The sequence below is a fragment of the Ursus americanus genome, chromosome 33 (genome assembly GCF_024610735.1).
Source record: "Ursus americanus isolate L20-20 chromosome 33, mUrsAme1.1.p, whole genome shotgun sequence".
NCBI lineage: Eukaryota > Metazoa > Chordata > Mammalia > Carnivora > Ursidae > Ursus > Ursus americanus.
Genome location: NC_142159.1, coordinates 17,180,029 through 17,195,431, shown reverse-complemented (window position 1 = coordinate 17,195,431; position 15,403 = coordinate 17,180,029). Strand labels below are relative to the sequence as shown.

Sequence of the window (15,403 nt, the reverse complement as noted above, 5' to 3'; positions counted from 1 at the left end):
CCCCCCAGGGAGCTCTAAGCACCCCCTTTGTTCAAAACACAGATCACTGTTCATCCTAACAGCAGCTATTTCTAGGAACAAGAGCATCAGACAGGCGGCCAGTAAATGGTAGAGAAAGACGCCAGGCTCGTGAAAGGCTCAGGAAGTTGTCCTCTGAGGGTCTGAAGTATTCGACGGCAAGGCCAGGCGCTGCTACACATCCCTCTCTCGGCAGCGTGTGGCTGAGGCCCTCATCTGTGCTTCACGCGCTAAGCTTGCCTCCTCTCTGCCCACCCACGTAGGCAGCCATGCCAGCAAGGCTGAGCCAGCCCCACGGAAGCGGACGCGAAGGCAGGGTGTGCCCTGTCTTCAACCCTCCCATGCTTCAGCACAGCCCTCTCCTGCCCATGCCCATCTCCAATGAAGCTCAGAGGTTCAAGATGGCAGAGACCACTGAGCAGCAGAGGGTTCTCAGAATACGGGAGAGCCACAGAGAAATGCAAAGGGCAGGCCATGCTAGGGGCTGGTGACTCACTGAAGAGGTTCAGTTTCTTGTCCGCCTGCAGGGCTTCCTCTCTGGTGAAGGGGAAGTCAAACCAGCGGGAGCGACTCAAGTTAAGTTGCATGGTCCTGCCGAAAATCTCAATGTATGACGGGGCCCGTTCAATGGCCTGCGTCCCGATCTGGATCCGCATGCCTGTCATCACCATAGTGCTGTTGTTGTTGCTGATCTCGATGGTGAAGCCGCCAGGCTAGAGGGAGGCAAAGCGCAAGTCAGACAACGAACACAAATTCTTCAGGGCAAACTTGTAACCCTTCGTCTGCTGGCGCCCAAGTGTGTGACCCCAGATAAGGCCTTTACCCTCCTAACTCCTTGGTAATGGTTTGCTTATTACTTCCAAGGACAGGAAAAGAGAGGCAGGGAGTGGGACAGTCTCCAATTCCAAGCTACTTTCCCCCCATCGCTAACCACCTCCTGCTGCTAACATTGGAACAGGAACCCTTCTGTGTGGAAGCTGAGAATAGCCATTTATTCCAGGGACCACTTAACTAGAATCCAAGGCTTAAAACAATAAGTATATATTTCAAGCTTGCATTCTAAGAGGAGTTTAGGAGTCCTTCTACGCAGGCACGGTACCCAGCCCAGCACAGTCCTCACCTTAGTATTGGCCACGTACATGCCGGTGGAGTTCAGCCGGTGCTTTATCTGCTGCGCGTTGTAGACCTGCAGGAGATCGTTACCGCCAAACTCCACATCCGTCAGCTGCTGGTTGTGTTCAAAGAAGTCGATGGGGAAGGTCACCTGGCTAGACGTGCGGGTTGCTGTGGAGAACAGGACCAGGGGACACAGAGCATCAGTAAGCGTGTCACTCCCACCTCTGCACCCATTCCATGGGGAAAGCCCCTCCCAGACTGATCCCGCACTCCGCCGCTCTAACCTCTTCCAGACAATCAGGATGTGAACATTTGTGTGATGCCTGCATGTGGCCCGTGGTCCAACAGTCAGCATTCCTAACCACACCTCGACCCAGCGGGACGAAGAACTCAGGTGTGGTACTGAGTACACTTAGTAACAACAGGTTCCCTCATGGCTGATTTATTTAAAGTAAACACCAGAGGGCCACCTGGGTGGCTTAAGTGTCTGCCTTTGGCTGAAGTCCTGGGATCGGCCCACGTCGGGCTCCCTGTTCAGCGGGGAGACTGCTCTTCCCTCTCCTGCTCGTGCTCTCTCCCTCTCTCAAATAAATAAATAAAATCTTTTAAATAAGTAGGTAAATAAAGCAAACAACAGAAACTATTTCTTTACAGGAGAATGAGCTGCATTGTTATGTCAAACATGGACTCTAAAACAAATCTCAGTCATGGGATGACCCCTGGAAAGGTCTCTGCTTAGCCAGAGCCACTCATTCCTGCATTCAAGCCTCCACACCCTGAAGAGTCCCAGGAGCAAGACTCCCAGCTCAGAGAGCCACAGTGGCTTCTTCACTACTCGGTGGGAAACTGACCAGTGGAGCAATCTATCCTCCGCTGGCTCCATCTTACACTTCACGTCAGGCAAGCCGTGTTCCCCAAACCCAGAGAAAAATCTCCCAACGTGAGATCATTCTTTCCTGGGCACCTAAGAACTGCTGACCTAAAGTGGAGAGCCAATGAGTGCTTGCCATTTGTATGACAGGTCTCTAAAGGCCACAAGAACACTGCTGGCCTCAGGAAATGTGACACCTCTACCTTTACGGAACAGGCAAGTGGGAGAGTCACCATTTCTTCACAGACACTTATCACCATCTGTTCCGAATCTCGTCTAGTTCCGAATCTCGTCTAGAAGACTCTCACTCCCGTTCCCCCACCAGTCTTTTGAGGAAGGGCCTTACTGATGGTAGCCGTCTTGCGCTTCCGAACAGGCTTCATTATGCTGATGACACTGCTGGGCTGCAGGGACGGCTGGAGCCAGTAGGAGGTGTTCTCCACGTTGGCCATGTAAATGCGCAGGCTGCCATCCTCACACAGCAGGATCATTGTGGTCCGCTGCTGCTCATTGCAGGCCGTATGCCGAATGGCAACCATGTCCTGGATCTGGCAGGAGACAAAGGAGGGTGTTACTTCTCACAACTAGAGATCAGAACCAACAGAAAGAGGCAGAGAAGCAACCAGTTCCACAGTCAGGAGGTGGAGAAGAGCGACAGGGAAAAGGCATCTAGGAGAGAACAAGTGAAGATTCTTTGACAAACCTCTTCTACTGAAAGAGGCGGGGAAGGGAGGCCATATACAAATACAGAAATATAAAATTAGGCCAGGTTCACAGCCAAGCGATGGGAGCATCTGGCACTGACCTTTGCTTTCGCAGGCAGGGTCTTAATCTCTTGGATAAGGAAAGTGTCTGGTTTCACCATCACTACCAGAGGCACACCTGTAGTTTGCTGGACACAACACACCAAGCCCGGGTGGTTCATCACCTCAGACCACTGGCAAAGGGCAGGAGACGTTTTACTGCCACCATTGGAACTGCAGACAACAAAAATGGCCACAGTCAGGGTGTCAATCACCACCTAGTCGTCCTTTTCTTGACTTAAAGGCCAAAACGACCAAACACCTGACTCCCAGAGAGACGTATGTGCCCAGGGACTTGAATTACCCACAAGTCTCAGCTTTATTCTGAGCCACGCGTATACTCTCACATTCCCACACTGTGCCCCTGGCAGAAGTCCTGGTTCAGGAATCTCCTCTGCGAGCTCCCGCTGTCTGAGGGAAGAGGTGGCCTAACGTGCCGAGAGGTCGTCCACTGCACGGAGCTGCCTAAGGCTCACGATCCCTGGTCCTATCAAGCATCTCCAAGCACATCAAGTTCCGTGTGAATGGTACCCCATTTGATTTCACCTCCAACCAGGTAACGTTTCACAACACAGAGGCCAGAGAAACAGCGCCTACAGCACTTTTATGGCTCTTCAATGGCAGACAGAAAAGACAGGAAAGAAGCCTAAGCCTCTTCTCCCTAGCTCCCTAAACAAACACTCACCTCACACACACCTCTACTATCCAGACACCCAATGCCAGTCTCTACCGCCCCCCACATTGCCCTCCCGACCATGTCCCCACTGCTGACACCACGTTCTGTGTTCTGATCAACTACCCCAGCGGGAAACTGAAAGGGCATTTCGGCCACATGAGTGTCCAGGAGCAACTTAGGTTGCCTTCTCAAACCCAGTTATCGCACTAAAGTCAGGTGTGCTGCCTTGACTAGAGCTTCCTCCTTCTGGGGAACAGTGGTCCCGAGACCTCTTAAGGTTAGGGTCTGCACGGTGGAGGACAAACCATGCAGACAGCCAACCTGCCAACACTGGGTGCCTCCTGCCTGTAAAAGGGAGAGGCCCGCTGGAGCAAAGTTAGTTTCACCAGATTCCTAACAGACGCCCGTACTGGGCCAGGGGAGTCTCCTGCTGAACTCGGGCACCGCAGAAGCTCAACGTGAAGTGCTTCTTCCCACCTTTTGATGTTGATGGAGAAGAGCTGCAACACTTCCAGAGTTGTCCTGCTCACTGTGGCTGCAAACGATTTCCCCTGACAATAGCTGAAGAACAACATCTGCAGCACATGGGAGTAGTAGACGGACACACCGCCCCCGGCCACCTGGCTGTTACTGTCCTGCCGGGGCAAAAGACACAACGCTTGCATTAATCTCGAGTATTGCCTTCGGGACCAGCATCCAGTTTCGCAGGTTATTAGTTTTAAATCATGACTGTGGGTTCTCAAAATCTAAGTCGTGTGGGTAAATCTTAGAGATACCATGAAGAGTCAAGGAACTTGACAGTGAATCAGTTTGGTCCTAAAGGACAAGAGTTTCTGCTAATAGGGGAAAAGTCAGAGACCGAAGAAAAAAGAAAAACAATGGAGGAGATACTGGAAGAGGAGGAGAAATCAACATCTGCCCGAACCTTCAGGTCCTCGTGGTTGATTTCCAGCACATTAGTGACGTAGAAGGGTCCCTGCTGGGCACTGCTGGCCTCTTCCATGAGCTGGGTATAGATGTAACCAGCTGAAGACATTATAACAATGATGTTCTTTCCCTCTTCGTTGAAGAGGAAGGTAACATCTCTTATCTTCGAGCTTGGCAGGAGAAAGTAGAAGGTCGGGCTCAAGGCATCAACAGACAGGTCATAAATCTGCAGGACAGAAGAAAAGGAGATGTAGTTCAGTCCCACCCCCAAATCATCCTGGCGAATCCAAAGACCTGCCAATGGTGAGTAATAGGTATCCATTCTCCCTCCAACAAGCATCTGCAAGTATCAGGCACAGAGCGCACAAAGATGAGTATCTTTTCACTCTCCCTCAAGGAATGACCATGGGAGAGAGACACAACTACATATTCTGTGACAAGTACAGGAAGACCCGTGCGCTTGAAAAAGCAAGGGGAAAACGAGAAACAATGTCATATTGCCTACACACAGAAAGCTCTAGCTCGGCACCATTAACAAAAGCTGACAAAATGAGGATTGCTTATTTTTAATTTCTGGGAGAAGCTGGCACATAATGGAGATCAGAGATTCTGGATTTAAAAACAAAACATTCTAAGGCCACATCATCCAAGAGCAGTAACTGTACCTTGACAAAGTCCGCAGTGACAATCGCTAATTCGGTCTGTGAACCAGGTAACCACACCGCTTTGATGATGAAGTTGCCCGTTGCCAACTGTGGGTGCAGCACCAAGTGATCCGAAACAGAGCCTGAGCTACTGAAGGTCAACACATGGCAGTCCTGGACAGGGTTTAAGAACAGACTGGTTAAAAGATGGCGGGAAGCAGATTAACTCATTTCGGCTCTCTCAAGCCTTCCCTGACATTCCCTGCCTTCGGGTAGTATGCACACTGTCTGGTAATATACTCACGTTCCAAGAACATACAAAAATCATTTCCAATACAAGAAAGATCTGCAAGAGGTGGGAGAAATTCAGAGAGAGATTTCTTTTATATTCCAAAGGCCTTTAGGTTTTAACCTTAACAATGAGTAAGAGAAAGAGGCGCTGAGAACAGGGGAGAAAAGAGCAGGATCCGCAGCACGAAGTAACCAAACCTGGATCAGATTATTACCTTCAGCCCACACACAGCCAGGTAGTCCTCTTTGCAGGGATTCCCAGTGAGGCTCAACACAGTAAAGGGGACAGGGGCAGAAGCCAGGCGGGTCAGCGTCAACTTCCTTTTGCTGGAATCTGCTTGCTTTAAGAGTGCAGAGAGCTGCAGAACGGTGATCTGCAACGGGACAGTCGCCAATTTATTCTTGTCCCTGTCCTCGCAGAGGACACAGAGCCGACAAAAGCTCCTTCAACGGGGGTACTAGTCCACAGTTAAGACTCTCAGGAAAACCCTCTCTTTCTCCCGCTGGAGAGAGATGGAAAGCCTTTCATCTCCTCCTTCCAGTGACGACAAAAGAGAGAAATAATGAAACCAGTTGCTCTTTATATACAGTTCAAGGAAATAACTGCCCACTCCCTATGTACTATCGTCCTTTCTAGCTTTCTCTACAAGCTTTTGTTTTGTTTTGAAGTATTTTACAGGAATCTTACAGACTTAGCAGATTTCTAGCTTGTTTTTCACTTAAGATAAAATTAAAACAACCTCACTAGTGATAAGCCAGAATAAAGAAAAATGTTGAGATACCTGCCACCCTTCCAACTCTTACTGGTTCTCTAAAATGACATAAGCTTCCCTGTGTCCACAGCGGACCAGGAGGGCAGGAAAGAACTAAATAAGGAACACTATGTCTTCCTATGAAGACTGTTATCTCTTGGCTTATGCCCTCCCTCCAGCATAACCAAACCACGCCAAGTCTGGGAGCCATGATGTCCTACGTAATCGCTAGTCATCACCTTTCTCTGAGGGCTTGAAGGATAGGTTTTGAGTAAGAAACTACTCATCAGAAATAGCAACTGTGTTCTAGTCACATTGCTTCTAAGTCTAATCAACAAACCCAGGGTTGGAGTAGAAAAGCTCGTTGAGCTCTGTCCCATAAAGCATTCTTGGAACCCAAAAGACTTTTTCTCAGAGGGCCAATCTGAGCATAGCCACCTGTTTTGTTTAGCACTTAAGACAAACACGACCTAAAATGAGTAGGAAAGAACTGGAAACCCACCTTCCCTTTTTCATGGCTGACAGCCAAATGTTGGCGGCGCCCATGCGGGGAAGAGAGCACACACATAGCCACCCGCCGGAGCACATGGGCGCTGATTAGCTGTCGAATAGTCTGGCCCTGGTCGCCACTGTAATTCATCCGAACATTCTCAAAGGCGCCTTCCTGGGAGCCTAAGGTGGGAACCTGGCAAAGAAGGAAGCAAAGAATAGGCAGCAATAAGCCAAAGAGATCAAGTGGATTCATCCACTATTCATACGACCAAGACACTGCACAATGCAGTCACTCAAAAGCAACAAATTCCAGTCTCTAATCCATGGACAGTTACATAAGCCTCTCAAAGTTCTTCTGTCAATCCGATAAGAACACCATAGTGAATGTTTCACAAAGCTAAATTTAATTAATACAAAGTACTGGCTTCTTGAAATGTTAAAACGCCCTTTTTTTAAGTCAAATGATGGTGATAACAGATGGAATGTTTTTCATTGATCTGACCTGGCAAAACTGAGTTGGCAACTTTATGGATCGCCAACACCACCCCCATACTTACTCGTTTCGTCTTTAATAGCTCGAAGTCTAAAAGCCACTACTGTAAAACTATGACTCATTTTTACTAAAATACCAGAATATCTGTGTGTATGTACGTGTGTGTATTTCCAAGGGAATATTTTTCCCTTAAAAACAGACTCCTTGTGAGTCTAGTCCTACACCTCGCTCACTTGTACGCTTCCCTTTCAGAAGCACAGACACTTTACGCTGGTTCCCACTATTTCACGCTGTTGCTGAACAGGACAGGCAGAACACACCAGAACTCCCTTTTCGGGGCTGAGCAGGTTTTAAAGTGGAAATGACTTACAACTTCTAAGCTATTTCTTATGAAGAACTAAAAAGAGTTGCCTGAAGGGCTATAAGCAGAGACGGCAAACATGATTTCTGCAAGCCACTGGAACCTGAGATCTTCTACTTTATATACAGAAGAAACATCTAACTAGTGTAATTGCCCCCAGATGTTGTGCCTCACATCTTGGGAGTTCATATGCTCTCCTGGACTGAAAAGGAGACTTACTGAGTTGGCCCAAATGACCTTTTTGTCTTCTTTTGAAGACACACCTCGCACGCGGATCTCCATGCCGCCTAGCTAGGGACTGGCTAGCCTAAGGAGACTCCTCAGAGCATCCAGCACACCTTGGCAGCTCAGTCAATGTGCTGCTCCTGCCACACTCACCATCAGCTGGTCTGTCATCTCAACCACCTTGTCCACTGTATGCAGCTCCCGGAGGGCTTGCTGAGCCCGGCTGCTGCTCCCCACAGCTGAAGCCTGCTGAAAGTTGGTCTGAATGGCATCCATGAGGAAATTGAGCATGTCTAACACGAGAGGAGCGAAGGAGAAATTGGCCTGAGAAAAATCCAAATACACAAGTGAAAAAAAAAAGACAAAAATAATGGGTCATACTCATCATAATCAATCTTGCCAAGAACTACCTTCACAATCTAGAATCCAGGCTCTGCACTTCCCATTTGATATTCTAGCCATAATTCTTCCTCTCAATAATACTGGATTCGTGCTACAAACTCTAGAGCAATCTTTCTAAACCAGGAGTCCCATGGAGACACCCTAATGCTAGAACACACCCATCACACAGGATTAGCTGAATTCTCTCCTGTGCATCTAGAATTGTTCTAATTACGTGCCATCCTTGAGAAAACAATCATGTAAATCACTTTCTCCATTCTGTGCTTCAGATGAGGATCCCTGGCCAAGAACAGTGTTCTAGAGTATTACGCAACTAAAATACACCCTCCCGCAAACGCCCACAGTGCTCCTCAGTCCCAAATCCCTCCCTGTGAGGCAGGGCTGACGACACATCCTATTCAGATCTATCCCGTGAAAATGAGTAAACTCAGAGAAAGGCGAAAGCAACCCTCAGCCCCACCAGGCGTGTTGCGAGGAGAGCCCCGTGCATGGCTTGCTCGGGAACCAATCGGTCCGGCTCCGCACTCCACCCAGCGTCCCGGGCACCACCGGAACCCCCACCTGGTTCTGCAGCTCCTCTCGGCAGCCCTCCACTGTGCGGCACAGGCTGCTCTTCTTGGGCTTCTCTTCATCAGCAACCTTTCCATCGCTGATGGTGACTTTGGCCTTGTCCGCTGGAGAGGTGCTGGTGTGGCGCACCAGACTCTCGGAAACCCTGGGTTCACTCTGAAAGGCTGACTCCTTCATGGTGGAGCTCATGCCACTGCTGGGAGTTCGCTTCACGAGCGCCTAGGGACAGAAAATGTCAGAAGCCCAAAGCTCGAACCACAAACACAGATGACACACTGCCTGCGATACTGGCAGGAAATCCCGACCTGAGGAGAAATTGACCAACCATTTAAATGATATCCAAACACTTGAATTCTGATATTCACAGCACCCACCTAATAGCTAATACTTCAGCACTCACAGCCACAGGTCTCAATTACAACATCTGAAACTGTGTTAGTTCTTAGAAAAACACTGCAAGATTTTTAAGGACCCTGAAAGTTCTAACATTTTAAGTGAAGTGCTCAGGCCATGATCGGTGACAGACCCAGAACTTACTCCTAGACCCGGGCCACCATGAAAGTGACATGACAATTTCCCAGTTTGGCTTCAGTATTCCCATGTCACAAACAAGTCACCCTTCCTAGCCCAGCAAATGTTCCAAACTCTCACCAAACAGCTGCCATCTTCCTTGGCTCCACAGTCACAGAAGAAGGACCCATATTTGGCATAGGAAATCTCATGATCCTTGTGGCACACCTTGGCACAAACTGTGCACACACCGACCCCATCTACCATTTTGCAGGTGTGACAGTGGTACCTACAAAGAACAAGAAGGAGTAAATGAGTCCAGCAGCGCCAACAGTTCAAGGCCCAACAAATCCTCACATGAAAGAACGAACTACTCTTACCAATGCTGATTCATGAATTCTTTCTGAGTGATTGTGAAAGTGCAGAGTTTATTGCAAAGAGAATCTTCATCCTTCAAAGATAATAGATCTTTTTAATCAGAAATATACCCTTCTACAAAGCACCCCCCAAAATACACCCTTCTACACAGGCACCCCCAAAAATATACCCTACAGAGAATAAACAGTCAATTCATTAAATAACCAGTAAAACTTACTCCTGGAAATAATCTGCAGGCTATAAACATGCTACAATTCCAGGTGAGGGCTTAAGGTTTTATGGTTAGAAAAAAAATAAATCTACGGGCGCCAGGGTGGCTCAGTCGGTTGAAAGTCTGACTCTTAGTTTTGGCTTAGGCCATGATCTCAGAGGCGTGGGGTCAAGTCCTACATCGGGCTCTGTGTTCAGCAGGGAGTCTGCCTGGAATTCTCTCTCTCTCTCTCTCTCTCTCTGCCCCTCCCCCTGCTCACATATGCTCGCCCTCCTTCTCCCTCTCTCAAATAAATAAATTTTTTAAATAAATAAATGAAAGAAATCTTATGCTTTCTCTGTAAGGGAGCTCACACCATCCCCATGATTCATCCCTAAGACTCCATTTAGGATACAAAAACTGAAGAACGGCAGAGTAAGTGACTCTGGATGGAGAAGTCATGTGTTTATTACAGTCCCTTCCCTAAGAGATCAGATCCCTACAGCTTGCTCTGAGGACCTGGAAAATCAGTCTGGTATTGGTCATGTAAGCTGGGAGAAAGCAGACAGGAGTGGGAGAATTTTGAAGCTCGCAGGAGCTAGAAAAGAGGGCCAAAGGCTTGTTAGCATGAGCTCTGAAAGTGCCAGTCGGCCGTTAATAACCTGGCATGGCTGCCTGGATGGTGACGTGGTACTTACTGAATCCTCCGCCTGGGAGTCTTCCTCTTCCACTGCCAACTCCTCCACCCAGTCTGAGTCCACCTCAATGGCCCGCTCCTCCCCATCCACCGAGAGGTGACTTGGGCCTTGACCATTACTCTGGCTCAGGGCATTGGTGACATCAGCCAAGTAAGACATGATGTGGCACGTACACTCCAGGACTATCACATGCTGGAAGAGAAGTCCACCGTCACAACACAGAAACTTCAGTTCTCTGTATTTGATTACTGGGTACTATGTTTTCTCAAGGTTTTCCCAATAAAGCTCAAGATCAGAGACAGGGTATAAAAGCAGACAAAAAACATGTTTTAATTATCTATTTCCTCAGCTCTGAGCACCGTGACCGCATATAGCCAGTGAATACACTGAACTGAATTAATGCGATTCATTCATTCTTAAGCACGAAGACAACCCTCTATAGGAGGTTGTTAAATGAGATAAAACTGAAGTCAGGAAAATAGAGTAAAACTGGAGGCAAAAACCATTCAAGAAAAGACAACTGGTACAGAGAACAGAATGGTGGTTGCCAGAGGCAGGAGTATGGGGTGCGTGGAGAATGGATGAAGGGGGTTCAAAAGATACAACCTTCCAGTTGTAAAATAAGTCACAGGGATATAATGCACAGCACGGGGACTAGAGATGGCTATATGCTGTATCGCATATTTAAAAGTCACTAAAAGAGTAGATCTTAAAAGTCCTCAGTACAAGAAAAAAACATTTGGGAACTACACATGAAGACAGATGTTGACTAGCCTTAGTGGGGTGATCACTTCACAACCTACACAAACATCGAATCATTATGCTGTACACCCGAAAATAATATAGCATTACATGTCACAGATACCCCAATTTAATAAAAAGACTAGATTAAAAGTATGAATGGGCTCTCATTGACTTTTTTCCTACCAACAGCATTTTTTTTTTAACCATTAGTTAAAGACATTTACATTACTGGGTTTTAAATTAATGCAGTAAGGGAGGAACAGCTTCAGAAATCAAGCGAAAAGTTTTCCAGCAAACCACTGCCAGTAGCTCATGTTTGCCTAAAATCCCAGGAGCCTGGCATCAAGGCCTCAGATTTCTAAGTTCCTTCCCTCTGCACTCTGACAGTTCAGAGCTGAGAGGAGAAAGACTAGCAAGAAAAGAAGGAGACATGAATAGTGCAGTGCTGGGTCTCAGAGGCCAGTTACCTACTCTTAGCCACCAATGTCAGGTTCATGGGGGGGCAAGGATGGGGGAGAAGAATGCCCGGATGCAAGATTTCTGTCAGTTTAAAACCCTTCTTCGCAGCAGCGACCTAAACCTTCAGGTACGTTAAACAATTCTAGTAAGTAAACTAGAGCCAAGAAGGCAGTCAGTGACCCCATATACCACCTACTCAGAGCACACAGTTCCAATGCAGGAGCAAGAAACAATTTTCTACAGCATACCAATGTCTAAAAAATAGCAAAAATTCACTAGGTTTTAAGAAGGATTCAGCTGGATGTTTTGTTTACCCTGTTATTTCCCCCCATCACTCCTCATGACCCAGCAGAGGCCCGCAGGCATGTAGTTCAACTTACACACTCCCAGGGCTTTGAAACTGTAGGCAGGCTGGCCAGGGCCAGAAGCCAGTCAAAAGGAAGCCTTCTATATGACCACAAAGAAAAATCATCACTCCCCCTGACTGCTGTCACGCCGCACTTTGCTTACCTTTCCATGCATTACGTTGGCATTCAGTTTTTCAACCACATTCTTCTGTGATAGGTATTTCTTGCTGTCCCAAAGGAAAAAAAAGGGGGGGGAGGGAAACAAAAATCATCTAAGGAACCAAAGAAAAGGAACAAGTTTCATGAATCCTGCATCATTCTGTGACACTGGGAAGCAAAGGCATTCTTAGAAAACACAGAGGTGTGGGGTGCTCTGCTCTTATCACTGACACTTGATATACTTTCCCTAAGACTTCTCCTAGGGATAATGAACAGGAAACCCTACTAAGAATGTGACAAAGACTGAGTCTCAAGTGAAGAGTTAGAGACTACTCCCTCAATCCCCAATAAAAAGGTAGAGACTCAAGCTCTTTTATGTGCCACGCTACAATGAAAACTCGCAATTCGTTATCTATCCCCCTTTTCTCTAAGAGCAACGCTGCACTTATAGATGGGCCCCTCCAATTTCATCATCTTACCATCTACTCAGCCAGTCTACAGCAGCATTGTGAAGCTGAAGATGGCCAGCACCTTGACCTGCACTGGCCAGGGTGGCCATCACAACCATGAGTTCGGGGAAACCAGTCCCATCACCATTGGCCAACATCTCTGTTGCCATGGGGATCAGGGTGCCCAGAAGCACAGCACACACACCTTCCCCAACTTGGCTGGTAAAAAAGAAACAGCAAATTAGCAAGTAAACACCAGGAATCTGTCTGTACTTCTAAATTTGTAAGAGTAAGGGACGTTGAAAATTAAACATTAAATACTTGACTCTCCCCCCGCCCCTTTCCTCCCCACTCCGTATATATGCACCCAGTTTTGGACTTCAGCTATTAGAGCACGAAACAGTCACCCATGTGACAACTGACAGGCCCAGTCACTGCAAAAGTTTCTCCACAGGAGAAATTAAGGAGCTCTACTACATTCCTTAAGTCTAGTGAGGGGAGCTCCAGAATCACTCCCAATGCTAAGGACCAATGCCTGAAGGAAAGAACGCAGCAAATGCCCCCAACATTCATCCGGGGCTCTTAGGGACACGTGACCCAAATGCATTTGTTCTACCTGTTTTCCCGAACAATGTACGTAGTCAACAGCTGCAACAGCTGCCGGTTCTCCTGAATCACATCCAGCTGGTCAGAGTCTTTGGGGGGCGACGCAGTCATGCGGGTGAGCCAGGCCTGGAGGCGCACGGGCTCCACACAAGCCAGCTGTGCCAGAGAGCCACAGAGATGCAGAAGGCTCGGGTTAGGGCTCTTCTCAGCTAGGGACAGACCGAGAGGCTGCGGTCAGTGAAGGAGGGGGAGGGACAGGAGGGAAGATGCTGACTAGGAGCCAGGAAAGGGGGAAGGAAAGGCTTTGAGCAAGTTTTCAACTTCCTTCCCAACTTCCTTGCAGGGATTGTCTGCACTTGTTACTCGGTAGTTATACTCGGGCAGAAGATATACACAGTATTAGCTGGACATCAAAGTTCCCATAAGAGGATTACTAAAAGCTGTCACTCACTCAGCTGGAAGAGTTTGGTGAAGAATTTCAGAACTCGGTTACAGAATTTAGCAGACAGGTTCTCATTGGCTGTTGCCATCATGATCTGCACGAGTTCTCCACTGGGAGGCAGAAGGGGGAAAAAAGGGAAAATCACATTAAACCTCACATAAAAAGGCATCCGCTTCTATTTCTTCTCAATGTCATCTCCCCTAGGGGAACTGATCACTCGTCAGTCAACGACACTAGGTGTTCACAAAGTCGACCCCTCATCAATAACCTGAAGGAGTCAGCAATTAATCTAAGTCCTCCCCATAGTACAAACACCTAAGCAGGCTGTAAGTGTTCCCTGAGAAAAAAACACCTAACGCTTTCAGGAGACATTCAAAACATGTTCACTGAGTAAAACAAAATACGGCTCACCTGTCAGAGAAAAATTCCTCCATAGCTTTACGAGCCTGGCTGCTTTCCAGTTGCTTTTCCAAATACTGGAGACATTCCTCCAAGATGGATTCATCCAGTCCACTGAGGATCAAAAAGAAAAATTAACTACCAGAAATAACGTCTTTTTCAATGTCTTCCTAATATTGATTTTTAAAAATCCTAAGTTATGACTGAACCCTAAGGGCAATATTCAATTTTTTTTTCAAAGCTTAGCATAAGGGGTGCCTAGGTGGCTCAATCGATTAAGCGCCTGCCTTCAGCTCAGGTCATGATCCCAGGGTCCTGGGATTGAGCCACGCATTGGGTTCCCTGCTCAGCGGGGAGCCTGCTTCTCCCTCTCCCTCTGCCTGCTGCTCCCCTTGCTTATGTTCTCTGTCAAATAAATAAATTTTTTTTAATTTTTTTTTTTAAGATTTTATTTATTTGCCAGAGAGACAGTGAGAGAGGGAACACAGCAGGGGGAGTGTGAGAGGAAGAAGCAGGCTCCCAGCGGAGGAGCCTGATGTGGGGCTCGATCCCAGAATGCCAGGATCACGCCCTGAGCCAAAGGCAGACACTTAATGACTGCGCCGCCCAGGTGCCCCTATAATTTTTTTTTTTTTTTTAATTTCAAAGCTTAACATAAAGCTTGGCTACACAGGAGCTCAGTACATGTTTAATACATTAAACTGTAACAGAACAAAAATGTTCCTAAAATCTTAGATAAAGGATGTAGTCAAAGGCTAAGAGTTCAAAGAATCATTGCTGCTGTTTCGAAAGAAAGAAAGAAAGAAAGAAAGAAAGAAAGAAAGAAAGAAAGAAAGAAAGAAAGAGAGAGGGAGGGAGGGAGGGGAAGGGAAGGGAGAAGGAAGGGAAGGGAAGGGAAGGGAAGGGAAGGGAAGGGAAGGGAAGGGAAGGGAAGGGAAGGGAAGGGAAGGAAGGGAAGGGGAGGGGAGAGGGGGAAGGAGGGAGGGAGGGAGGGAGGGAAAGAGAGAGGGGGAGGCAAAGAGGAAGGGAAGGGAAGAAGAAAAAAAAAAAGGAGCACCTGATGAAACACTGAAGCCAACAACAAAAAGCCAGGAATGTCTATACTGGAACCCTTTATTAGTACAGTTCTCAGCGGGACAAAGCTGTAACTTACTCTGCTGCTCTTGAGGACTCACCCACATCACTATGGCCTAGAGTACTAAAGTCAAACGATGGTGAAAGACTGTCTAATTCCCCACCACCCATGTCAGCGGCATGATTCCAAAAATATTAGAAATCCTATGAAGCTCCTTTGTACAGTTCATTACATCAAGTACGGCGCTTGATAAGCATCTGTTCAATTACTTGAAGTTTCCAAATCTGAACCATTTAAGCCTTCCAC

General features: G+C 47.4%; 1 protein-coding gene across 10 annotated transcripts in view; it reads right to left on the bottom strand.

The window, feature by feature from the left end:
* UBR4 (ubiquitin protein ligase E3 component n-recognin 4) overlaps positions 1-15,403 on the bottom strand; it is a 126,553-nt gene that overhangs the window by 71,892 nt on the left and 39,258 nt on the right. For all 10 annotated transcript variants that reach the window (XM_087858526.1, XM_045781979.2, XM_045781980.2 and 7 more), the window contains exons 30-48: positions 14,035-14,136; positions 13,633-13,733; positions 13,192-13,390; positions 12,606-12,794; positions 12,131-12,194; positions 10,418-10,609; positions 9,532-9,602; positions 9,293-9,440; positions 8,633-8,860; positions 7,823-7,993; positions 6,601-6,783; positions 5,562-5,720; positions 5,077-5,229; positions 4,410-4,637; positions 3,962-4,119; positions 2,811-2,982; positions 2,352-2,553; positions 1,139-1,302; positions 515-731 (exon numbers count right to left, since the gene is read on the bottom strand). In XM_087858526.1, the coding sequence (XP_087714652.1) occupies positions 515-731; positions 1,139-1,302; positions 2,352-2,553; positions 2,811-2,982; positions 3,962-4,119; positions 4,410-4,637; positions 5,077-5,229; positions 5,562-5,720; positions 6,601-6,783; positions 7,823-7,993; positions 8,633-8,860; positions 9,293-9,440; positions 9,532-9,602; positions 10,418-10,609; positions 12,131-12,194; positions 12,606-12,794; positions 13,192-13,390; positions 13,633-13,733; positions 14,035-14,136 (3,101 nt within the window). The remainder of the gene's footprint in view (positions 1-514; positions 732-1,138; positions 1,303-2,351; positions 2,554-2,810; positions 2,983-3,961; positions 4,120-4,409; positions 4,638-5,076; positions 5,230-5,561; positions 5,721-6,600; positions 6,784-7,822; positions 7,994-8,632; positions 8,861-9,292; positions 9,441-9,531; positions 9,603-10,417; positions 10,610-12,130; positions 12,195-12,605; positions 12,795-13,191; positions 13,391-13,632; positions 13,734-14,034; positions 14,137-15,403) is intronic.